The sequence below is a fragment of the Anguilla anguilla genome, chromosome 6 (genome assembly GCF_013347855.1).
Source record: "Anguilla anguilla isolate fAngAng1 chromosome 6, fAngAng1.pri, whole genome shotgun sequence".
Lineage (NCBI taxonomy): Eukaryota > Metazoa > Chordata > Actinopteri > Anguilliformes > Anguillidae > Anguilla > Anguilla anguilla.
The window spans coordinates 1,036,304-1,062,500 of record NC_049206.1 but is presented as its reverse complement, the minus strand read 5'-3'; the positions used below and the strand labels follow the sequence as shown (position 1 = coordinate 1,062,500).

Genomic DNA, 26,197 nt, shown 5'->3' with positions numbered 1-26,197 from the left:
CCATGCCCGCTCAACCACGCCCGCTCAGCCATTCATCGGCAAGTGCGCCGTTTTGGACACAGCCCCATACACTCATACCAAAGGTGCATGCTGGGTAAATGTTCTCCTGCATGAGGTCACCTCCTCTATCCCTCTCTCTCCCTCTCTCTCCCTCTCTCTCTCTCTCTTTCTCTCTCTTTCTCTGCTCGAACATGCAGCTGTCTCCCAGATTAGACGGGTAAACTGTCTTAAGTCGCTGCACTCATTAAAGATCCCCTGGCTCTTACTGAAAGATTAGGGGGTGTTAACCTGGGTGTCCTGTGCCAAAATCCCAACCGGCTCACCCTGTCTGGCCCTCTGATCATCCCCCAGCTTCCCTGGGTCAGTTTCTCTGGGTCAGTTTCTTGGGTCAGTTTCCCTGGGTCAGTTTCCCTGGGTCAGTTTCCCTGGGTCAGTTTCTCTGGGTCAGTTTCTTGGGTCAGTTTCCCTGGGTCAGTTTCCCTGGGTCAGTTTCCCTGGGTCAGTTTCTCTGGGTCAGTTTCATGGGTCAGTTTCTCTGGGTCAGTTGGGTCAGTTTCACTGGGTCACACGCAGGCACACACACACTCACACACACACAAACACACACACACACACACACACACACACACTGGAGCAGACTTACATGCTGGTGCTGTGTACAGGTAAGCAGGTATGTTCAGGTAAGAGGGCGTGTGAGGCCTGGACTGGGCCGGACCGGGTCTTCCTGCGGGCCTGATCCAGGAGACGCATGGCCAGCTTGTACCTGGGGCTCAGCGGGTCCTCCGCAGAGACACCGCACCTGCGAGGGGGGGGGGGTGGGAGAGGGGGAGAGGGCGGAGGGGAGGGGGAGGGGGGGAGAGAGAAAGAGAGAGATGGAGAGGGAAGGAAAGATTAATTTGTCTGTTATTTCAGACAATAATAACAGTATTTGCCCAGAAAAACCATTTAAGTTGACAGCTGTGTAAATTGTGTTATTAGCACAGGTGAGAGCTGTGCTATGTAAACTGTGTTATTAGCACAGGTGAGAGCTGTGCTGTGTAAACTGTGTTATTAGCACAGGTGAGAGCTATGCTGTGTAAACTGTGTTATTAGCGCAGGTGAGAACTGTGCTGTGTATACTGTGTTATTAGCACAGGTGCGAGCTGTGCTGTGTAAACTGTGTTATTAGCGCAGGTGAGAGCTGTGCTGTGTAAACTGTGTTATTAGCACAGGTGAGAGCTGTGCTGTGTAAACTGTGTTATTAGTACAGGTGAGAGCTGTGCTGTGTAAACTGTGTTATTAGCGCAGGTGAGAGCTGTGCTGTGTATACTGTGTTATTAGCGCAATTGAGAGCTGTGCTGTGTAAACTCACCCTTGGGGGGTCTGTGTGCTCCGACTGTGCCCATATATGCCTAAATCACAGTCAGAGTCTGTCTGACAGACAGCACCTGGAGAGGGAGAAAGAGCGAGGAGGGAGAGAGAGAGGTATGAGGGACAGAGAAAGCGAGAGGAGGGAGAGAGAGAGGTATGAGGGACAGAAAAAGAGAGAAGAGGGAGAGAGAGAGGTATGAGGGACAGAGAAAGAGAGAGGAGGGAGAGAGAGAGGTATGAGGGACAGAGAAAGAGAGAGGAGGGAGAGAGAGAGGTATGAGGGACAGAGAAAGAGAGAGGAGGGAGGGAGAGAGGTATGAGGGACAGAGAAAGAAAGAGAAAGGTACAGAGGGTGTCCAGCTGCACATTTGGGGTGTAGCTCTGTTCCTCTTTCTCACCTGACCTCTGTGTGTCCTGGCTGCAGTTTTGGGGATAGTGGAGCACGCTGTACAGGCTCTCCCAGCTGTCAGCCCTCCTGAGCCCTCCCACAGGGCCCCCTGCCTCCTTGGGGCCCCCGTCCCGCAGCCCAAACCTGCTCAGGAGACTCTCCAGGCTGTCTGACCTCTGCAGGCCCCACTGCAACAGCTGCTGCCCTCCAGCCCCGCCCACTTTCCTGCCCCCTGCAGCCCCGCCCGCTTCCATACCTGCTGTCCCACCTGTAGCCCCGCCCACTTCCGTACCTGCTGCCCCACATGTAACCCCACCCACTTTCCTGCCCCCTGTAGCCCCGCCCATTTCCCTGCCCCCTGTGGCCACACCCACTTCCCTTCTCCATTTAGCCACACCCAGGTCCCTGTTCTCTCCAATCACTACCCTGCCCACAGCCTTGCCCATTTCCCCACCTTCTCTAAACATTGCCTCAGCTGCCACCCCACCCACTGTCCTGCCCTCCACTCGCACCCCTACCCCCAGAGTGAGGGCGTAGCCCTTCAGTGCCAGTGTCCTGGGACGTACAGGGGCCCAGGGTTTGGGTGGGTGGGACTCCTCTGCCTCAAAGTGATACAGACCCACCCCTTCACCCTGCCCACTGATCACAGTCTCCGCCTCTTCCTGCCCCTGCAGGAGCTGATTGGTCAAGTGGGCATGACTCTGAGGCTCAGGCTCCGCCTCCTCATTGTTACTGCCACTGCTGGTTGGTCCCCCTGTGATGCGTGACTCTAGTGGCCATGGCAACGACACCGCAGAGCATGGAGGAATGTGCAGCTGTGACAGCAGGGCGTCTGGGCGGGGCCTGGGGCGGGGCCAGGGGCGGGGCTGAAGCTCATCATCTGTCCGGCTGGAGGCTGGTGGTCCGACCTTCTGCAGGTAAGAAGGGGATGTCCCATTGGCCACGGTCATTTCCTCCATGCTGTGTTCAGCCATTCGGCTGAGGTCTTATTTAAAGGGCTAGGGGAAGGAGAGAGGAGAGGGTAAAATTAAAGTTTTAAAGTTTCAGTGCAACAAGTAAGGTTTCCACTCAGATCAGATGAATTTTCTCCACTGATTCTCCGGTGAAGGCTCCAGTGGAGGCTCCTGTGTGTCCAGGAGGCCAGGGGCTCCACCCAATCCCCACGGGAGGAGGCAGAGATTCACATAGAGAGGGCAGGATTATGATTGGACGGCAGGAGGCAGAGATTCACACAGAGAGTGCAGGATTGTGATTGGACAGCAGGAGGCAGTGATTCACACAGAGAGTACAGGATTGTGATTGGATGGCAGGAGGCACACAGGCACACACACACTCACACAGAGCACACACATGCACACACAAGCACACTCACACAGAGCACACACACACACATACTCACACTCACACTGACACACACACTGACACACACATGCACACACACACCCACAAATTGAAAAAATCACACCAGTCAGATGCACCTCCCTCCCTCTCACTCCCTCCTTCCCTCTCTCACTCCCTCCTTCCCCCTCTCTCTCTGCAGAACAGGATGGCTTTCTGCACTGGCCTGCAGTAGGGATTTAAATGACTCATTTATAATCAGATATTAACACTGAACACAGCTGCCTGTCATATCCACTCCCCCTTGCAGTATGTCACAGCCTGCACCGTAACCAAGAGCCGGCACCGTAACCTAGCGCTGGGGGACTGTATCCTAGCGCCGGCACCGTAACCAAGCGCCGGCACCGTAACCAAGCGCCTGCACCGTAACCAAGCGCCTGCACCGTAACCAAGCGCCGGCACCGTAACCAAGCGCCGGCACCGTAACCAAGCACCGGCACCGTAACCAAGCGCCTGTACCGTAACCAAGCGCCTGCACCGTAACCAAGCGCTGGCGGTTCGTAACCAAACTTTAGCGGACTGTTACCAAATGCTGACGCATCGTAACCGAGCGTTAGCTCAATCCAGAGCGATAGAGAGGCTGCACAGGCCAGAGCGATAGAGAGGCTGCACAGTCCAGAGAGGTAGAGAGGCTGCACAGTCCAGAGAGGTAGAGAGGCTGCACAGTCCAGAGAGGTAGAGAGGCTGCACAGTCCAGAGAGGTAGAGAGGCTGCACAGTCCAGAGAGACAGAGAGGCTGCACAGTCCAGAGAGGTAGAGAGGCTGCACAGTCCAGGCAGGGCATTGATGTGCAGCTATCAGGCTGAGCAGGAGACTGTAATGTGTCTTTAATCCTGACCCGCCGCTCACAAACACAAACGCACAAACGCACAAACACACAAACGCACAAATGCACAAACGCACAAAAGCAGTCAGTCCTACACGTGCAAATGAGAAAGCCCTGGATGAGAAGATGTGGGTGGACATTTTAAAGTTCCACAGCTGTGTTCCCCAGCTGGATTTAACAGCAACAGTGAGGCCAGGTTTGCCCTAACCCCCACACCTTAACCCTAACCCTCACACCCTAACCCTAACCCTCAGACCCTAACCCTAACATCCTAACCCTAACCCTCACACCCTAACCCTAACATCCTAACCCTCACGCCCTAACCCTAACATCTTAACCCTAACTCTCACACCCTAACCCTAACATCCTAACCCTGCACACAAACAGCACCTGGGTTTGCATGCTGGACACACACCTCTCTCTCTCTCTCTTTCTCTCTCTCTCTCTCTCTCTCTCTCTCTCTCACACACACACACATTCTCTCTCTCTCTCTTACCGTTCTGGCTCCTGATGAGTGTTGGGTCATGGCAGCTCAGGTGTTGCTGATCCAGACTCGTATTCCTGATTCCGTACAGCCAGCGAGCCTGTTACAGTCCTCTCTCTCTCCCACTCTCCCCCCCTCTCTCCTCCTCTCTCTCCCTCTCTCTCTCTCTCACACACACACACACACTTGCTCCCTCCCCCTCTTCAGGACTTAAGGACTCTCCCTCCGTCTCTCTATCCTCTCTCTCCCTCTCTCACACACTCTCTCCCTCCCTTTGTTCATCAGGGAGATTAAGGACTGGTGTTCAGTCTCTTCACTCCAGGGCTCTTACACAGACAGGACCAATATGACTCTGACTGGCTTTATCAGCTTGTGGAAAGGATGCTGAAGATTCTCCCTGTACAGTGACAATGTGGAGCTCCCTGCCCCCAGTACTCACTGTATTGAACAGTCCCCAGCATCTTCTCCCACACTCTGTACTTCAGATTGCCCAGGTGCTTGGCCACATCAATCAGCGCTCCTGAGACCTTCTCTGGGTCCGCCAGTGTGCACTGGGCTCTGCAATAATATTCAGGAGTCACTTGCACTGTGGGTGTGGCTTCATTACCATAGAAGATTATCAGCAGCAACATTAGATCATAATTCTATAAGCCGTAACCATGAAAAAGCTTATTATTATTATTATTATTATTATTTCATTTTGTGCATACCATGAATAATTCTTCACATATTTCCTAAATTTTGACACATAGTCTTGATGCCACATAAATAATGCTGCTGTGTGTTGCCCCAAAGTAGTAAGGCGTAGTACACCCAGGTGAAAACTGCCTTTGTAAATGCTTCAGGAGAAAGGGTTAAGAATGGTCAGAAAATCACCAGGAAAGTTTTAGTGCTTTTAAGATCCATCAAATGTTGGTGGGTTCTGGGTCATGGAGAGAAGTTTTGTAAAATGTGAGTTCACTTACCTTGTAGCTCTGAAACAAGGAGAGTGAATAATTCTAATTGTAGCCAATAGCCAAGTCGTAAATACTTTGTTTCTAAGATGATGAATGTGGCCCTGCAAGTAATTGGAAATATAATTAATTATTTTCCAAGAAATCAAACCATCTGTTTTTTTTTTTTTAATTACATTGCATCGGCATGCAGCCAGGTGCTTTGAACTGCCTACTTGTAATTTTAAGATCATTATTGTGTGTAACCAAAGGAGCACGCTGTCATTTCTATAGTTAACATGGGCATAAAGAATGGAAATATATTGTGAAAAGAAAAAAATCTTTGGATCTTGGGCCTCACCTAAAATAGCATCTGCGAGACACAGTTCTTCACTCTTATCAGAGACGCCACATCCAGCAGGGGGCGCCACTGCACCACTGAAGTTAGCGTGTGGTTGCTCTGCTACCACAATGAGATTTAAAAAACGGCAAGAATACTCATTGCACCTCATTGCCTCCTGTTTTTAACCTCACTGAGCAGCTTTAGCCGCCGTTACCAGGTGTTTCTGCAAATACATTCCCTGCAAAAGTTAGTTTTGTTTTAACAGCGTGAGAGACTGAGATCTCTCCTCCGCCCTGAATCTTCATTCATCTTAATACGCGTTTCCTATACTGCTCTTTTTCTATTTACGTGTTAAAGTGGATCGATAAATGTATTTATTCGGTTCTCGCGATGCACACCACCCTGTTTTTTCCGAACAGGCAGAAAAAGACTGGTTTTCTCTTCACAGTGAAGTCATAACATTCTCAGATTTGATCGCACTTGGCGGACTGAAGGAAGACTTCCCAGCTGCTTGAAATGACGGACTCCTTTCCCAAGGGCTGTGAGCATCATAAAAAAAAAAAAAAAATTCGTTTTGAATATTGCTGAAATGTGATGTCTTGTATTAAAATTGTGAGTACACAGTAAAATGTGTTATGTTAAATCAGCTTGATTGGATACATTTTACTCTGATGGAGTACATTCAACATGTTGTTGCTGTGTGTGTGACACTCCTAGTTTGATGATTCGTGGGCGTGTCGTTGGAGTGGGACAGTACATAGACATATATACGTCTATGGGACAGTATAATCCGCAACCCAGCGAGTTCATTTTTGTATGTTATGTACCGGGGCGAAATAAATCATTCGTAGTGACGTATTTAGTAACGCCCAATCAGCTTTGGGTTTTGACAAACGGAAATGCGCATGCGCCATGGAGTGTGTTTGTTTGGTTTTGTGCAGTTCGATTGAACTCAGGAGTCACTGCAATGAACGGTCTGCTGCTACGCCTGCGTTCGCGATTTACTGAAAGGACCATACTTAACTTCTCGGCTTTGCTTCTTGCAAGTAGAATTCACTGTTGTGCAGAGGTACGATATAATGTGGATCAGCCATTTCCCCCAGGAAAGTGAAACGGACAGGCTAGCCACTGGCTCGCTACCACACTTTGTAGCGAAGTAACTGCATTGCTAATACTTATGAATACATGTATTAGCATCTTAATGAAAAGTTGATCTGTAACGTCGTCTCATGAATTGATCCGTGGGCAGCAGGACCACGGCTTACGGATCAACATTATCTGCGCAAGTTAACGCCACCGTTTGCGTGTTTATGATTCACAGAGAAGCTTTTGCACTACACCGAAGGACGAGGTGACGAAAGCACGCCATGCGGATGAAGCCAGAAGGAAGTACGGAAACCTGGCTCCGACTATTTTCAGTAAAGTGATCGACAAATCCATCCCTGCAGACATCATTTATGAGGACGACAAGGTATCTTAAGTCAGTTATAGTTGCACGTTACACGCGTTCTGCATGTCATTTTAACATGACTGCACAAATAAACCATACAATATTAGGAGTTAACAATGAACAGCTTAAAATGGTCACGTATGAAAGTTCACTTTGCATGTACATTCCATGCGGCGGAAGGGGGCGGGGCTGGTCCTAGGGTTAGGGGTCCACACGGATTCCACACCCGCAGCACGTTTCCCTTTTGCAGCTAGATGATACAGTTTATATCCAGCGCTGCCCAGATCTTTGGCTGCACAGGTTAGCGCAGCATCAGATAATACAGAAGTAAATATAAGGGTAAAGGGTGTGTGAAAATGAGGACTTGTAACGCCCGTGTTGTTCTGTGGCTCAGTGCCTGGCATTCCGTGACATCAGTCCCCAAGCACCGGTCCACTTCCTGGTTATTCCTCGGACTCCTATCCCAAGAATCAGTGCGGTGGAGGATGACGATGCACAGGTGCAGTGTGTGAGAGAGAGAGAGAGAGAGTGTGTGTGCATGTGTGAGAGAGAGAGAGAGAGTGTGTGTGTGTGTGTGAGAGAGAGAGAGAGAGAGTGTGTGCGTGTGTGAGAGAGAGAGTGTGTGTGTGTGTGAGAGAGAAAGAGAGTGTGTGTGTGTGAGTGTGTGTGTAAGAGAGAGAGAGAGTGTGTGTGTGAGTGTGTGAGAGAGTGTGTGTGTGTGCGTGTGAGAGAGAGAGAGAGAGTGTGTGTGAGCGTGTGTAAGAGAGAGAGAAAGTGTGTGTGTGTGAGTATGTGTGTGTGTGTGTAAGAGAGAGAGAGAGAGAGTGTGAGTGTGTGTGTGTGTGTGTGTGTGTGTGTGTAAGAGAGAGAGAGAGAGTGAGAGTGTGTGTGTGAGTATGTGTGTAAGAGAGAGAGAGAGAGAGAGTGTGTGTGTTAGCATTGCTGGTGTAGGTCTGCCAGCACTGAACTGTAGTCTCTACAGTGTCACATTAGGAACTCATCAAATTCACCAGCTACCTGTGTAACATTGCATGTGTAGAAACATCAAATTCACCAGCTATGTATAGAAACAGTGGTCTGTTGTGAAAAAGTTATGGTGCGAATAATGACTGCTGTGTGTTTAACTGAGAGTCGGTTTCCTTTCCCAGATAAATACTTAGGTGATGACCGTTTTCCACACGCCCAGGAAGTGGAAACCAAATTCCGTGAATGTTTTTACCTTCTCGTTTTTTGTTTTTTTTTGTTTTTGCCTTTTTCCCCACAGCTCTTGGGACACCTCTTGGTTGTGGCCAAAAACGTGGCTCAGAAAGAAGGTTTGGTGGAGGGATACAGAGTAGGTAAGAGTAAACTCACCTGTGCACACCTGCAGTCTGGCTCAGCTGATGCTGAACCTCTGAGCACTTAGCATGAGTTCACCAGCTGTGCACGAGCTGCACCTAACGCCTCAAACACATCAACATTTACAGCAGTAGTGCGGTGTGAGCAGCGTGAGTTTGTGTTGCAGTGATTAATGATGGTAGTATGGTATGAGCAGTGTGTGTTTGTGTTGCAGTGATTAATGATGGGTAGTATGGTATGAGCAGTGTGTGTTTGTGTTGGGGTGATTAATGATGGGCAGTATGGTATGAGCAGTGTGTGTTGGTGTTGGGGTGATTAATGATGGGTAGTATGGTATGAGCAGTGTGTGTTGGTGTTGGGGTGATTAATGATGGGTAGTATGGTATGAGCAGTGTGTGTTGGTGTTGGGGTGATTAATGATGGGTAGTATGGTATGAGCAGTGTGTGTTGGTGTTGGGGTGATTAATGATGGGTAGTATGGTATGACCAGTGTGTGTTGGTGTTGGGGTGATTAATCATGGGTAGTATGGTATGACCAGTGTGTGTTGGTGTTGGGGTGATTAATCATGGGTAGTATGGTATGACCAGTGTGTGTTTGTGTTATTTCGTGTTGCAGTGATTAACGATGGAAAGCACGGAGCCCAGTCTGTTTATCACCTCCACATCCACGTTTTGGGCGGCAGACAGATGTCGTGGCCCCCAGGCTAGGAGGGGCTCTTCCTGGGGGACCCTGGGGCTCGTGGGCCAGCCTTCAGCAGGTGTGCTAACCCATGTACACCTGCACAGATCCACACATCCCCACTCTGCAGTCACACATCCCCACTTCACTGAGAGGATTTACCAGAAAACTGATTAAATAAAACACTGTACTCTTCAGTTTGAAATTTTGTATCATGGTTTTTTTTTTTCTCATTTCATGAACATTATTAATTACATTTTTATAATAGCCAATAGTGTAAAATGGTAAAACCTACATTCCGACATCATTTTGTTAATTTTTGTAGCTGTTTTATCCAGTGACTGTCTGTTGAAGAATTTACTGTGATTCTTTGGGTTTTACTTGTGAGAAGCACTGTCATTCAATAGTTTGCTGCTCAAATCTTAAACCGTCCCTGCTCTTGCCTCTCCAGGTGCAGGTGCAATCTCTGCTTCTCCACCTTTCATTTGTATGAAGCTGATGCACTTACCTGGTTGCACCACAAGGGAGACACAGTTCAGGCTGTTGATGGGAAATGTAGTTTTCTGGCAGAATTCTGTTGCAGGCTGTTACAGCACAGGGCAGAGGAACTTGCTGTGCTGGTGCTTTAATTGCCAGTTGCTGTATATGTGTTTAAGCTGATTACTGCTGTAATCTGTGCTGATCTAAGATCAGTTTAGCCTTTCGGCTCATAATGGATAAGGCTGTGGTGCGGACGGGGGAAACTGATTCTGGATCTGCTCTCCTGCTCTGAGCTGCTGTATGAACACAGCAGCCTTGATGGGTCTTTTTTCAGGTGTAATTTTTTCTGCCTGCTATGAGAGAGGGGTGGGGAGGGATCGGGGGGGGCAGGCGAGTGAGGGGGCAATCTTTCGCTCCCCCCCACCCCCGGTGGACTGGACTGGGGCTGAATTCCAGTGTCTCTGGGTCACTGGGAGTGCAGCAGGCCGTCTCTGCGGGAGGCGAGGAGGAGCGGATTGAAATATCTGTGCTCACCGGCGTCCTGGGATGGAGCCCCAGGTCAGCACCGTGCCGGGATGGAGCCCCAGCTGCAGACAGATTGCTTCTCGCTGGAGTGTGGAGTCGCCAGGGTATCGGCTGAGCCCATTTTTCGTAAAGGAGAACTCATTCACTCCCTCAGCCTGGGACAGAGGACTTGGCAGTGCTGCCTACGTGACTCAGCCGAGGGAAGGAGACTGAGCATTAAACTACTGCTTCACACTCACACACACACACTCACATGTGCCCCTGCAATGAGCCTCCATCCCCCCCCCCCCCCCCCGCCATGTGCCCCTGTGATGAGCCTCCACCCCCCCCCCCCCCCATTTGCCCCTGCGATGGCCCCCTCCACACGGCCCCCTGCCCCCCATAGAGCCGTACAGAAGGCAGGCTCTTGTCTGTGCGCTCCAGAGCAGATCCAGCTCTCTGTTGTCCTGTCTCATGACACTTACTGCGATCAGGAAATGCATCCCACTAAAGGCAGTGCACATAAACAACGCTCCTCGCTCGGGGTCAAAGGTCGCAGGAACTTCTCCACGCTGCTTCCTACAGGTCTCTTTAAAACGAGATGATTTGTAACCTGAAACACCTGAATCCAAAATGGTGCCCCTGCTGGTTAACCCTTGAATCTAATACCCCCAAGAGCCCAGTATGAAATGGGTGTGGAGATACTGGACATTGGTAGTCTTTGGTACTCATTGGTGGATATTAAGACAGCATTTGATTGGTGCGGGGGGAATGGGGTGGATATTAAGACAGCAGCTGATTGGTGCAGGGGGTTGGGGTGGATATTAAGACATCAGCTGATTGGTGCAGGCGGGGTGGGGTGGATATGGGGCTCGATGGGAGAGCGGGATGATTGACAGGCCTGGGCACAGACGGTTCAGAGCAGCACTGTGATGCTGTTAAAGGTGTGAAGGACAGGCAGAGCTCCCCAAACTAAATTCAAGATGAATTAAATACATTTTTTAAAAAACATTCTTTTGCTCTGTGATTCAGGGGCAGGGTGACGTAGTGCTTCCGGGTCGCGGTTGGGTTCGACCCCGGCCGTGACCTCTGCTATCACTGGTGGCCGTACCGGATCTTCAGACCAAACTCATGGTGATAGAGCCTAACAGCCAGAGCGCCGCTGCCACTCAGAGCAGGCATCTGTGCACGCTTTTATGGGGGGGGGGGGGGGGTCTGTGAAACCGGAGGAGGGCACCTGGCGCCGTGGTGACCTGTGTGCTGGCGGTTTCTTGCGTGACTGGGCTAGCGTGTGAGAAGGCCGGCCCGCTGCACGCGTGTGCGACGCGTGATTTAGCGTGTGATTTAGCGTGTTCTCCGCTCGTTGCGCCGCATGCTCAGGTCATACACTGTCACACTGCCACCCTGCTAACTCTCCTCCTCTCCTTCAAGCCGCTTCTTTTATCCTGTTTATTCATGTGGCGCGTGTACCACGTCCCACGTGCAGCCAGGGCGCCGTGCCTCCTGAGCTATCGGGAAAGTCCCGGAGCGGGTCCCAGCAGAATTACGGGGATCACGTGTGAATTGAAGGGGTACTGGGAACACGATGTTCGCATGCACCCCCTTTCTGTTTTTGTTAAAACATGAAATGAGACTGTGGTCATTACTCAGAATCGCTGATCCATGGTTTTCTCCTGTTTATGTTCTTTAAAAAGGGTAATAATGCCCCCAGAGGTATCAGCTGTAAACCAAGATGGCGGGCTGCCCATTGCTCGACACCGAAGGTATCTAAAAAAAAAAAAATGATTTAGTTCAAGTCTGTTCTATTTAATGTGCCTTTGATTCAGGTCAGTGCAGTTCAATAATTAACTAAATTTAGGGACAAGAGACAGAACAGACACAAAATTAACGGTTGTTCTTATACATGTTATTTTATTACAGAAATACATGTTGTGCCCACAGACTGGACAGGATGACCAGCACTGTGTGACAGCTGGCTTCAGAACTACCCATTAACCCTAATCTATAAAAAACACAAAGTCGTATCACGTTACTATTCAAACAGAAACAAAACAAAAAGAAGTAAAAAAAATACATGTTACATACTGCATAAATATACATGAGATAAACATTTATTCAGTTAAAAAACATTATTTAACTTCACGGACCTTCATGGAGCATGTGCACCATCTGCATTAACCGAACAGCTGCTGGAACGGCACTGCTACTCACCCTACACCGCCCCCCCCCCCCCCCCCCCGGCCTCAACAATCCCTGCCCCTTCAACCCCCCACCCCCCCCCCCGGCCTCAACAATCCCTGCCTCTACACCCCCCCCCTCCCCCCCGGCCTCAACAATCCCTGCCCCTTCAACCCCCCCCCCATCTCGGCCTCAACGGTGTATGTGGGGGTGTGTGTATGGGGGGGGGGTGTGGGGGGGGTGTACGGGGGTTTGTGTGTGGGGGTGTGTGTATGGGGGTTTGTGTGTGGGGGTGTGTGTATGGGGGGGGGTGTGGGGGGGGTGTACGGGGGTTTGTGTGTGGGGGGGTGTGTATGGGGGGGGGTGTATGGGGGTTTGTGTGTAGGGGGGGTGTGGGGGGGGGTGTATGGGGGTTTGTGAGTGGGGGGGTGTACGGGGGTTTTGTGAGTGGGGGGGTGTATGGGGGTTTGTGTGTGGGGGGGGGTGTGTATGGGGGTTTGTGGGGGGGGGGGGGGGTGTATATGGGGGGAGGAAGGCAGGGTAAAGCCCTGCTGACGGGTGACGGTAACCGGGTCTCAGCCAATGAGCACTCTCCGTTTCTGATTCCCAGGATCCGGGGCGGGGCCAGAATTACTCTGCGCTCTGCTTGAACGAGCTGCCAATCATCTTCAGCCTGTGCAGCCTGCAAGCCAATCAGTCAATCAATCAATATATCAGTCATTAAACTAATCAGTCAATCAATCAATCAATCAGTCAATCAATCAATATATCAGTCATTAAACTAATCAGCCAATCAATCAATCAATCAGTCATTAAACCAGTCAACCAATAAATCAATCAATAAATAAATCAAACTATCAATCATTAAACCAATAAATCTATAAATCAATCAAACAATAGTTATATAAATCAATAAATAAATCTGTAAATGAATCTATAAAATTGTTAACTATAAATTAATTAGTACATCGATAAATAAATATTAACCAATAATCAGCAAACGTTGTTATTGGTGTCCAGTGATGATGCAGTAACTAAACACACAACAGCTGAATTTCCATCTGAAGACCCCCCCCCCAAGATCGAGCCCCACCCTGCCCTGCCCCAGAACGACCCCCCCGCTTCAGATTCAGCCCCTCCTTCCCCATTCAGATTGAGCCCCAACCCCCCCCCCCACCCCAGATCGACCCCCCACTTCAGATCGACTCCCCCCCCCCCCCCCCCCCCCCCCCCCCCCCCCCCCCAAGATCGAGCCCCACTCCACCCACCCCAGGTCGACTCCTCCCTTCAGATCGAGCCCCCCACCCCCCCCCTCCCCCCAGACGGAGCCTCTCCCTCCTGTCAGACGTGTCTGGGATCTGGGAGTGCTGTACCTCTCCTGTTTCAGGCTGGCTGGGTCCTCTTTGGATCTGATGAAGGTGACGTAGCCCCCTCCTCTGGAGAGGAAGACAAACTCCCCATCTTTGGCCCCGAACACCACCCTGGAGCGGAGGAGGAGAGGGTGCTCATCGCACATCACGGGGGTTCCAGCGGTAATGGGGTACAGGGGTACAGGGTGCGAGACTGAGGGGTAGAGTCTGGGGGTATGGAGATACAGGGTGGGGTTTGGTGGATGGGGGTTGAGGAGTTTAGGGTAGAGTTCGGGTTTGAGGGTGATTTTTGGGGTGGGGTGTAAAGAGAGGTGGTGCATTGGGTTTTGGGTTTAGAGTTTGGGGATGTAGAGGTCCAGGGTGCAGATTTGGGGGGTGGGTGTGGGGATTTGTGGGTGGAGTTTGGCGTTCAGGGTTTGGGGATATGGAGGTTCAGGGTGCAGATTTGGGGGGGTGGGGATTGAGGATTTGGGGGTGCAGTTTGGGGTCCAGGGTGCAGATCTGGGGGGACGGGAGGGGTGGGGATTGAGGATTTGCGGGTGCAGTTTGGGGTCCAGCGTGCAGATTTGGGAGGATGGGAGGGGATTGAGGATTTGGGGGTGCGGTTTGGGGTCCAGGGTGCAGATCTGGGGGGATGGGAGGGGTGGGGATTGAGGATTTGGGGGTGCGGTTTGGGGTCCAGGGTGCAGATCTGGGGGGATGGGAGGGGTGGGGATTGAGGATTTGGGGGTGCGGTTTGGGGTCCAGGGTGCAGATCTGGGGGGATGGGAGGGGTGGGGATTGAGGATTTGGGGGTGCAGTTTGGGGTCCAGGGTGCAGATCTGGGGGGATGGGAGGGGATTGAGGATTTGGGGGTGCAGTTTGGGCTGACCTGGCCTGTGTCTCCCCAGCTTTGACGCGTAGCCTGCGGGCGTAGAATGGGCTCAGCCCGGGGTGCTCCCAGAACTTGAAGACGTAGTCCTTCACCCACTGCAGCTCCACCCGCAGCAGCTCCCCCACCTCCACGTCCGACGTCACCAGGAAGGACGCAGTGCTGTTCCCCTGCATGGTGGGCCTACCGGGGGTCCAGGCATAAAGAGTCAAACACCTATCAGCTGCCCCACACAACACCGCGCTGTTCCCCTGCATGGTGGGCCTACCGGGGGTCCAGGCATAAAGAGTCAAACACCTATCAGCTGCCCCACACAACACCGCGCTGTTCCCCTGCATGATGGGCCTACGAGGGTCCAGGCATAAAGAGTCAAACGCCTATCAGCTGCCCCACACAACACCGCACTGTTCCCCTGCATGGTGGGCCTACGAGGGTCCAGGCATAAAGAGTCAAACGCCTATCAGCTGCCCCACACAACACCACACTGTTCCCCTGCATGATGGGCCTACGAGGGTCCAGGCATAAAGAGTCAAACGCCTATCAGCTGCCCCACACAACACCGCGCTGTTTCCCTGCATGATGGGCCTACGAGGGTCCAGGCATAAAGAGTCAAACGCCTATCAGCTTCCACACCCCCAGCTCACCCACAAACTGGAACTGAACACCAAAGGGTTTCTTCGGCTGGAACTGAACACCAAGGGGTCTTTTCACCTGTAACTGAGCACACACACACACACACACACACACACACACACATGAACGGTGTTGCCATGGGAGGTGTGGATACTCACAGGATGAGGCTAATGTCTTCCTTCTCTCCCAGAGTCCCGAAGAGAGACACCTTCAGTGGCTGGTCCCTGAAGGTCACATTGTCCTGGCTGAAGAAATGTACTTTCACCTGGAAGTGAAAAACTGACAGAGGCAGAGAGAGAGGGGGAGAGACGGTGGGAGAGAGAGAAAGAGAGAGAGAGAGAGAAATAAACATGAAAATGAGACCACTGGGCCACCAGCCAAAACACTAAAAGAAAAACTCTATAGCAATGGCAATACAGCCATCTTTTGTCCCCTTGTCATTTTATGTGTTTGCAATCTTTTCTTTCACAGATTATCAGAAGCGCAGGGTTCTATGTGTCTGTGAAGCTCAGTGTTGCCACGGTGACGTTCTGACTGACAGCCGGGCTCACCTTTGTAGGGCATGACCCCGCCCACGGCTCACCTTTGTAGGGCATGACCCCGCCCACGGCTCACCTTTGTAGGGCATGAACCCGCCCCGCCCCGCCCCGCCCCGCCCCGCCCCGCCCACAGCTCACCTTTGTAGGGCATGACCCCGCCCGCGGCTCACCTTTGTAGGGCATGACCCCGCGGGTGTGCAGGTACATGGTGAGGCTCCGGCGGGCGCGGACCGGCCGGGCGCCGTAGCCCAGCTTGGCGCAGCGGTTGCCACGGCAGCTGAGACACAGGCCGCGGCTGAAGGTCTCCCTGGAGCTGCAGAGGAACGCCGTGCTCTGCTGCTCAGAGTTCAGCAGCGAGTCGACAAACAGGAGCACTGAGCGCTCATGGGAACACTTCATTAACTGATTCATATCTGCGGGGGGGGGGGGGGGGGGGGGGGGAGGGAGAGAGAGAGAGGGAGGGGGAGAGAGACAAAGAGAGAGAAGCCATGATTTAAACTATGCACTTCACAACTGACAGAGAAATGAGCCCTGCTTGATCTGCACACTGTTCTGCCTCACACTGCAGCCCTGAGCACTCCTCACACTGCAGCCCTGAGCACTCCTCACACTGCAGTCCTGAGCACTCCTCACACTGCAGCCCTGAGCACTCCTCACACTGCAGCTCTGAGCACTCCTCACACTGCAGCTCTGAACACTCCTCACACTGCAGCCCTGAGCACTCCTCACACTGCAGCCCTGAGCCCTCCTCACACTGCAGCCCTGAGCACTCCTCACACTGCAGCCCTGAGCACTCCTCACACTGCAGCCCTGAGCTCTCCTCACACTGCAGCCCTGAGCACTCCTCACACTGCAGCCCTGAGCACTCCTCACACTGCAGCTCTGAGCACTCCTCACACTGCAGCGCTGCTTCATAACACTGTTCAGTCCGTTTAGCTAAAGACAATAAAACCAGGCGCATGAGGAAGTGGTGGTGCTGCAGTGTGGGGAGGAAGAGGAGGAGGAGGGGGCTGGGATGAAGGTGGCAGAGGCTCACTCTGGATGCCGGACATGGCGATCTTCAGCATGGCGCTTTGTAGATCGCAGCCGGGCTGGGACGTCCCGCCGTTGGGGTAGATGTCCACGTGCCCCACGGGCCGCTGGATCCCGATGCTGCGCCCGGGGGACCCCCTCGTGTTCGTGTGCAGGACGTCCACAAATTCGGCATCATCCGGGGAGAGGGAGCTCTGCGCGTCAGCATGCTCGAACCCCGGGCCAGCAGGGTCCAGACCTGGCAACAGGGCACAGAGAAGAGGGCATCGCAACCATGGAAACAGCATCGCAACCATGGAAACAGTGTCTAAAGGCATGGAAACAGCATCGCAACCATGGACACAGTGTCTAAAGCCATGGCAACAGCACCGCAACCATGGACACTGTCTAAAGCCATGGAAACAGTGTCTACAATTAGGCTGGGTCACATGCTAAATCAGAAGCACTTAACAAGCAGAGCAACCAGCATGTGTTAATACTTTCAAGTTCCCCCCAAAATTGGGGACAGGTGAAATATATACTTACGTGTTATGTCAATACAACGTTACGCACGGACTAATTTCAAAGCGATGGGAGAACAGTCCAGGTCCAGCGCTCCCGTTCTCCACGCGCGCACAGGCACCCGTACTCCAGTAAAGCCTGTTTCTACAAGCCGCCTCGCAAAGCTACCTGTACCTGCCCACACCACACTGTTCAAATCTGATGGGTTAATCGCAGTTTTATTCAGTAAGGCTGTCTGAATTCACCCGGCCAGACTGAATACAGGGGTGTATTTTTGTATGTCTTTTGGTTTTATTTCCCCCCTGGCAATCTGATATATTCGTAAAACAGTTGTCATAATTATTGTAAGGATTGCGCATTTCACTTCTAAAAACTTGAAGACAGAAAACAGACGCTGGCCGGTTAAGCAGGTAGGCAGTCAAGCACATGTTAGTAACTTCCACTTATAAACGAGTTATATCGATAACCGTTAGCGTATGGTCAGTGCAAACTATGCAGTGTAAAGCCTGCTCTCGCGTCGCTGTACTGTGTTCAGCCCTGCTGCCATTAGGTGCTGACTGTAGCTGTAGCTGATTAAGCCAGTGGCCAGGGAAAGCTCGGGCTCATGTCTGTTGCGTGCTGAACAGCTGCATTTTCTGTTAAATCTGTGCAATTGATATCATGCCGCGGTTGCATTCTGGAATGGATGTCTTGTATTTCCTTTATGGGTTTATTGAATGTTTAGCTAGGGTTAACAAAGATACTGATGTTTTAATTTAGTTTGCCAGCTAGGTAGCTAGAAGGTTAGCAAGGCTTAAAAGAGCTTCTTGCATGCGCAAAAGTTGCATTAGCTGTTATATATGTATTGAATGTGTGTCCTCTTGGTGAAGCCAAAAACACATTTCCAAAATGTACTGTAAAGGGTAGTCTGATCTTATCTAAGTTTTTTCTAACTTTAAATGATCTAATCTTGTATTCTGACCACTGTACAGACTGCAGTACCACGATTGGCCGCTGGCCTGTGCCTGTGCTGCAGTGATTGGTGGTTGTGTAATTCTAGCACAGTGATTGGCTGCTGACCTGTGCCTGTGGTGCAGTGATTGTTGGTTGTGTAAATCATGCACAGTGATTGGCCACTGGCCTGCAGCTGTGGTGCAGTGATTGGTGGTTGTGTAATTCTAGCACAGTGATTGTTGGTTGTGTAATTCTAGCGCAGTGATTGGCCACTGGCCTGCAGCTGTGGTGCAGTGATTGGTGGTTGTGTAATTCTAGCACAGTGATTGGCTACTGGCCTGTGCCTGTGGTGCAGTGATTGTTGGTTGTGTAAATCATGCACAGTGATTGGCTGCTGACCTGTGATCCTGTAGACCTTGTTTTTGGAGAGATCTCCAGCGATGCCGGCCACGTGGGCCCCCAGACTGTACCCCAGCAGGTGCACCATCTCCAGGGGGTACTGTAGCTCCACCTACAGGTGCAGATCCAGCACAGCAACATCACTTCTTCCTGACTTATTAAAGCAAAAAAAAAAAAAATCATCTCCATTTATATATAAACAAAAAGCTTTTCCTGCCTGTGTCGCTTAAATGTACCCCAAAACAAAACCGTTTACATTCACCCCACTCTCGTACTGGGGACAATTCAGGCCTCGCTCTTACATTGGGGGTCATTCCCAAACGACCGCACACGTGACGAGAGGTCAGCTCAGTGATTGGTTGTTGGAATGGATTTTACAGACTGGCATACAGTGATTGGTTCTTGGAATGGATTTTACACACTGGCGTACAGTGATTGGTTGTTGGAATGGATTTTACAGACTGCTGTACAGTGATTAGTTGTTGGCATTTCATTTTACAGACTGCTGTACTGTTATTGGTTGTTGGCATTTGATTTTACTGACTTCTATATTGTGATTGGTTGTTGGAATGGATTTTACAGACTACTGTACAGCTATCAGTTGTTGGAATGGATTTTGCAGACTACTGTACAGCAATTGGTTGTTGGACTGGATTTTACAGGCTGCTGTACAGTGATTGGTCGTTGGAATGGATTTTGCAGGCTGCTGTACAGTAATTGGTCATTGGAATGGATTTTACAGTCTACTGTACAGCTATCAGTTGTTGGAATGGATTTTACAGACTACTGTACAGCAATTGGTTGTTGGACTGGATTTTGCAGGCTACTGTACAGTAATTGGTCATTGGAATGGATTTTACAGTCTACTGTACAGCTATCAGTTGTTGGAATGGATTTTACAGACTACTGTACAGCAATTGGTTGTTGGACTGGATTTTGCAGGCTACTGTACAGTGATTAGTCGTTGGAATGGATTTTACAGACTTCTGTACAGCGATTGGTTGCTGGCGGCGTGCTCACCTCCATCCAGTTGATGAACTTGGCGACGTCGCGGCCCGCCAGCTTGGTGTTGGCGGCGGAGGTGGGGTAGTGCTGACGGGCTCGGTCCAGCCAGTCCACCACCAGCACGTTAGCGTGGGGCTCCCGCTCGTACAGAGCCTGCACCAGCATGGACACCCAGCTCTCAAACATCCCCGTTACCTGCAGCACAGCCGCCATGTTACAGCCTGCACCAGCACAGCCGCCATGTTACAGCCTGCACCAGCACAGCCGCCATGTTACAGCCTGCACCAGCACAGCCGCCATGTTACAGCCTGCACCAGCACAGCTGCCATGCTACAGCCTTCTTCCTTCCAAGTTGCCCATAAACTTAACTGAAAACTGAAAGAAAGCCACATATTTTTTAACTGGTGAAAAAGAGGAGGCAGGGGCATGGACACCCCCTCTGACACATACATATACAGGCAGACACACACACACACACACACAGAGGACATGCATGCAGGACGCACACACACACACACACACACAGAGGACACGCATGCAGGACGCACACACACACACACACACACAGATTCACCCTACAGATAGTAACCCCCCAGGTCCTGCTCTTATCTCCAGGCTATGCTGGCTGAGCTCTTTGAAGCTTCCTATGGCTGAGGAGGGCTCACTGGTGAATTTCAGTGTAATGAGTGAGTTAACAGCGAGGGGATTTTTACCGTCCAGCCGTGAATTATCATGAAGGTCTGTGCGTGGGCGTGGAACTGGCACTCGTGGGCGGTGTGCGGGTGACCAGGTACCAGGTAGCACAGGTCCTCATCCGGACCGTCACAGGTGCGCAGGGAGAACTTCGATTGGATGTCGCTGTAGTCCCTCAGCCAGTCTGTGCCGTTGCCTGGAAGTGCAAAAAAATGGGTGACAAATGTTTTTTAAAAAGATGCATAATTTACTGGTCATTTTGTCTCGTTTGACTGTATATGGAAGCAGTGCCTGGTCCTGCCGTGCCCGCTGCACTTTCTCCAGCCGAGAGATGAGTTGTGTGAGTCACACTGAATTGTGCACAGAATATAAGTCATATGTTGTGTGTTACCTTTTGGGTTCGTTTAGGTTAGTTTGAACTTTACTTATCCCGGAAGGCAAATTCGCTTATCACCTTGGCCATGAAATAATAAATAATGCACACGTTCAAAAGAAGGAAAAAAAGCAGACAAGCATTTTGCGTCATTTGAATTTGAATTTATTGAAAGGATCTCATTTTCAAGGGGGTCCTTCTGGAGTAATAGTACACTTGAAAAGCATCGATCTTCCTAAAATTTATAAAGCACTGAAGTTATGAATAAGTAACTAAATACACATTTTCGTGGCTTAAGGGGAAGTCGTGACAGGGCATGTATCAGGTACGGGATGCCAGTTAAACTCTAATGACCTGAGGTGACCGCCAGATTTGTGCTTGGATAGTGCAATACTGCCCTCTATTGGTAATAAATAATATGAAGCAGCAGAACAAGGCCAGCATATGTCCAGCCAGCTCTGTATTGTCTGGGTGAAATCACTGATCGACTGACACAGGCATTCTGTTATTCAGCCGCTTTATTTAACTTCATTATTTTCATTCAGTTTCTTTATTTTATTTTGGCTACTTGTAAAGTCATTAATAGCTGCTGCCCGGCTTGTCTTCAACCTTCCCAGGTTCTCTCACATCACTCCCATGCTGAGGTCACTCCACTGGCTACCGGTTGCTGCCAGGGTCATATTCAAAGTCCTGACCCTCGCTTACACTGCAGCCAACAGGACAGTCCCCGCCTACTTATAGGACATGATTCAATCCTACACGCCAGCTCGACCACTCTGCTCTGCGACTTGCAGAGCAAAGGGTTCTCGCTCGTCCCTACCATGGAGCTTCTCCACCCTAGCTCCCCAGTGGTGGAACGAACTCCCTGTTCCTCTACGAACCACTCCCTCATTGCCCATCTTCAGCCGTGGTCTGAAGACTCATCTCTTCGGACTATACCCGGACTAACTATAACCACTCTGCAGGGCGCTCACAATCTGGGATCATTTTTATCACTGAAATCCCTCTCCTTTGTTCCTATAGCACATTCATGTTACACATCTACCTCCTGTGTCACTTTCTTGCAACATGTACCTCCATCCAGCACTTATATTGTACTTCGTATCATTATCTTGATGTTGTAGCTTGTCATGCCTCCTGGTTTGACTTAGCTTAGGCTAGGTCAGAGAGTAATGTTTACTGTGTGAACTGGACTTAATGTGTTCATGGCTGTGAATAACTGTTACAAAATGAGTATTGTACCTTATCGGACCTGTGTTTTGTAGTTCCAGTGACCTTCTGTATGCACTTACTGTACGTCACTTTCAATAAAAGCATCTCCCAAATAAATGTAATGCAATAGAAATGGTAACTTCCCACACTGACGAGGTCAACCTCAGACTGACTGAGCCGCCCTGGCAGTGTTAACGTTTTACCGCTCGAGGGCGTACAAAGCAAGAAACCCGTTGTTGTTGCAGCCTTCGAATCGCGCTTTTGCACAGTAACAATCTGCTCTGAACTCTGACGTCGTCCAAATCTTAGACAGTGTAATCATGTACTTACTGAATGAAGTTTCATCAGTGGCGGTTGTTGAAAAACGTGCGCACATTTCTATAAAGTAAATTGAAATGATAATCGTCCCGATGTTTTCTTTGCCCATATTACGGTTTCCCAGCAAGCAAAAAATATATATATATATTTTAAAAGTTACTTCGGTGATGATCCAAATGCTGAAATTTTGAGTGAAGTCTGCTGTAAGAAAAAAAAATACTCTTGATCTTAAAAGAACATGTCCAGAATTAAAATGGACTGGAATTAATCTGTAATGGTTTTGTAATTGTTACCTAAATTGTTGTTTTGTTCATTTTATTTTTTATAATTCTTGCAAAATGAAAATTGATTTAATTAAGCTCTTTAAAAACCTAAGCGCTCTATCGCATCCCCTAAATTCTTCCCCACACGGGCTTCCAAATGTGGTTTTATGCTAAACCTGAAGCTTCATGCAAACTACTCACTGTTTATTGGTCCGAGGCACGTGGCTTGGGAGTCCACGTACCTTCTCTGGAAAAAAATGTTGAGTCAAGAAAACCCACGCGCTTTTCCGAACCATTACCAATTGTATTTACCCACTGCGTGCGGGTCCCGCTTCATTTACAAGTTCAGTCAGTATGATGACACACAAAGCCAGTGTGAACACAGCCTGCGTGTGCCTTGTAGTGTAATTCTTTTGGAACTGGCTTCCAGTCTTTGGAAGCCAGTTAAAATAAATAAAAAAAAATACATTAAAAAATACATTTTTTTTAATTAAAAAACAAAGAATTGCATTAAAAGAGGTGTACCCCGTGTGGGATTAACTGTAGAATTTATTTTAGTATATCTGTGGATATTCTGTTGATATTAAACATGCAGGCTAATGTGTGTGTGTGTATATATATATATATATATATATATATATATATATATAAGAAGCTGCGTAATTATGTATATATATATATAATATATTCATAATTATGCATGTTCTTCTTTTTATTATTATTATTATTATTATTATTATTATTATTATTATTATTATTATTATTAGCCTACTGTTCGCAAATATTTAATAATATGTCCAAATGTGTTCTTAGCGGGGAATTTAAGGGCTCTTGTGTTTGTTTTTACGTGCGTTAACTGTGCACTGTTTACGAAAGCTTTTGTCCTCTCTGGCTAGTAGGAGCGTTTTTGCGATAAAAAAAAAAACCTTGATGAATTTTGAATAATAACGATACAATCTCTGAATAATTGATTAACTGTAAACCCTTATAGAAGAGGACAGCAAAGGGAATTGTTAGTGTTTGTAACCGGGGCAGACGGCGAAAAAAAACGACACTGCGCAGCAGAAAAGACCGTAGCCCAATATTTCATTTAATATTCCGCCGCGGATCTTGGCCCTCCGTCACACGCGTGGGTATCCATGTTTAGGTCATGTTCTCTATGCCATGCGCAGCTGGACCACCTTTCACGCTTCAATAACTCTGGAGTTGCGCAGTTATTGGTCCCCGGAGTTCCACCGCACGTGAACGTGCCTTCTACAGACCATTGCCTCCGCAAGTCTTGCGTTCAGTGGGTAATGCATTATGGAGGTTTAGATGAAGGACGGGGGCGTATAGCTGAACTCCACAGAGCACTCCGGCCCATATATATTGTCTTCGTTTTCATTTGTACATCGTAAGTCTCATTTACATTATATATGAACAAATCTGCCGGAGGTCCCAATCCCAGAAATAGAAACACCAGTTGAGTAACCAAGGACATTAGAATTCCAAGAAAACGGTCAAATCAATCCACATGCGTCTCCAAACGCCGACCTCTCTCTCTCTCTCTCTCTCTCTCTCATCACAATTTCTTACGCCGTACTTCACAGAGACCTCTATTTTCATTACTCGGTCGACATATGTTATGTCCACATGTCCAAAACACATGGCAGGGTTATATATAAATAAATTCTGTTCATAACAGGGATTTGTTTCAGTCGTGTTGGCGATTTCCTCTCACGTGACCAATGGGAATCATAAGGCTTGAAGGCTCGTGCGTCACTGTTATTGTGTGAGACACATTGTCCGTGTCTGGCTACTGTTAGGACACATTCCTTTCTATCCAATCGCAAATCGCGTGTTGTCCGTTCATCCAAACCGACCAATTGAGTGAAGGAAGGGACTCCCCGCCCATCAACCACCCCCTTTTCCTCAAAAAATGTGTTCTTTTCAAGACTGTTTCTTTTTGTTGAAGATACACAATTTTAAGAAGTTACGGACCCTTTCTGGGGGAGAATTTCTCCGAATTGGAGAGAGGTGGAAACACTGAGCTTCTCCCTCCTTTATGAACAATTCCTATATTTATCCAGAGAAAGTTAGAGTTAAGAAATAAAAAACTTAATTCCAATTTATACAGCTGAATATGAAGGAATTAGACTAAAAACCCAAAGGTGCTTAATGATGCAACTATAGAACTATAGCAGAAATCAAACCTGCAACTTCTCAACCTCTAAACATTACTTTACCTTAACCAGTAATACTGCAATGTCTCTCCCTAATTAGACTGGGATATATTTACAGTAAGAAATGCATATTTATATCAGTGCAAACTGCACCCTTATATCTGTGTAAAATGAGTCCTTATATCAGTGTGAAATATACCCTTAACTCAACTAATATTCAGTTCTTAAATTCACTTTAAAGAGCACATTCAGAACCTTTCTGTTTTGGCGCCCCCTGGTGGTGGATTTTCCCACAGAGGTCGGAACAGCAGAGAGGCTGAATACAGACTCATGGGATTAGTGGTGAGCCATTAGCATTGGTGTGTTAAACAGTTCAGTATGACTGAGTAGTGCTCCTTTACGCTGTTAAATTTGCTCGCCTCCTGCAGGTTTGCTGCATTTTGACTATGACTTTTGATGCATGTTGCAGCTTAAATGTCGTACTGCTTTGGAGCTGCATGAAGTGTGTTCTCTTGTTTTAGACCAAGAGGCCCTGAATACACGTACACCACCCACTGTAAACATGACAGGTCATCATCATTGGTAAATATCAAAAATGCCCTTCACTGAACAAAAAAATGCCTGGGCCAATCAAAAACATTCACTCGAACCTGAAATAATTTTTAATTTTAATTTTTTTTTAACATGGAAGGTGGATTATGTAATTAATACTCCCGGGATATCATCGCCCTTCAACTGGAATGCATGCTGGCATGCTCCCCACCAAACACACACATCGTTGTTGTTGTTGTTCCATTTGGGGGAGCTTGGGTTGTAATGCTGTTGTGGTTATATGCCAGTTTGCTGAGGTTAGCGCTTTTGTGGTTATTTTTCCAGGTATATCAGGGAGAAACTTAGAGCACTCAGACATGCTTTAATAATAACACCAGGGAGAATCTAAAGACCGTATATAAAACATCTCAGTACAACTACATTACCAAAAGTATGTGGACACCCAAACATCACAACCATATGTGCTCGTTGAACATCACAGTCAAAACCCTGGGCATTAATATGGAGTTGCCCCCCCCCCCCCCCCCTTTGCCGCTGTAACAGCCTCCGCTCTTCTGGAAAGGCTTTCCACTAGAGTTTGGAACACGGCTGCAGGGATTCACTTACATTCAGCCACAGGAGCATTAGTGAGGTCTGGCACTGATATTGGGGTATAAGGTCTGGCTCGCAGGCGGCATTCAAATTGATCCCAAAGGTGTGTGATGGGGTAGAGGCCAGGGCCGTGTGCAGACCAGTCAAGTTCTTCCCCTCCAAACTAATTTAATTTCTTCATGGACCTTACTTTATGCACGGGGGCATTCTCATGGTGAAACAGGAAAGGACCTTCCCCAAACTCTTGCCTCAAAGTTGGATGCACACAATTCTCTAGAATGTCATTGTATGCAATAGCATTAAGATTTCCCTTCACTGGAACTAAGGGGCCAAGCCCAAACCATTAAAAACAGCACCAGCCCATTACTCCTCTTTCACCAAACTTTACAGGTGGCACTAT

General features: G+C 49.0%; 3 protein-coding genes across 4 annotated transcripts in view; 1 reads left to right on the top strand and 2 right to left on the bottom strand.

Moving 5' to 3' along the window:
- Nucleotides 1–2,712, bottom strand: part of LOC118229523 (uncharacterized protein KIAA1614-like) — a 6,472-nt gene extending 3,760 nt beyond the window's left edge. The window contains exons 1-3 of the mRNA XM_035421554.1: nt 1,749–2,712; nt 1,352–1,427; nt 644–799 (exon numbers count right to left, since the gene is read on the bottom strand). Of these exons, the coding sequence (XP_035277445.1) occupies nt 644–799; nt 1,352–1,427; nt 1,749–2,712 (1,196 nt within the window). The remainder of the gene's footprint in view (nt 1–643; nt 800–1,351; nt 1,428–1,748) is intronic.
- A 3,909-nt stretch (nt 2,713–6,621) lies between these two features.
- On the top strand, nt 6,622–9,398 carry LOC118228940 (uncharacterized HIT-like protein Synpcc7942_1390). Its single transcript, XM_035420538.1, has 5 exons — nt 6,622–6,790; nt 7,043–7,192; nt 7,566–7,670; nt 8,436–8,508; nt 9,126–9,398. The coding sequence occupies exons 1-5, from the start codon at nt 6,689–6,691 to the stop codon at nt 9,215–9,217; spliced, it is 522 nt and encodes a 173-aa protein (XP_035276429.1). The 5' UTR covers nt 6,622–6,688; the 3' UTR covers nt 9,218–9,398.
- Nucleotides 9,399–12,911: 3,513 nt separating this feature from the next.
- LOC118228878 (lipoprotein lipase-like) lies at nt 12,912–23,931 on the bottom strand. Of its 2 annotated transcripts, none has more exons than XM_035420436.1 (10): nt 23,565–23,931; nt 20,347–20,522; nt 19,649–19,828; nt 18,629–18,740; nt 16,800–17,033; nt 15,934–16,176; nt 15,383–15,503; nt 14,592–14,774; nt 13,724–13,831; nt 12,912–13,032 (listed from the first exon to the last, which is right to left on the bottom strand). In XM_035420436.1, the coding sequence occupies exons 2-10, from the start codon at nt 20,365–20,367 to the stop codon at nt 12,981–12,983; spliced, it is 1,254 nt and encodes a 417-aa protein (XP_035276327.1). In that variant the 5' UTR covers nt 20,368–20,522; nt 23,565–23,931; the 3' UTR covers nt 12,912–12,980. The 2 variants fall into 2 exon arrangements, with proteins under 2 accessions (XP_035276327.1, XP_035276326.1); XM_035420435.1 differs by lacking the exon at nt 23,565–23,931 and adding an exon at nt 22,242–22,338.
- Between the last annotated feature and the right edge of the window lie 2,266 nt (nt 23,932–26,197).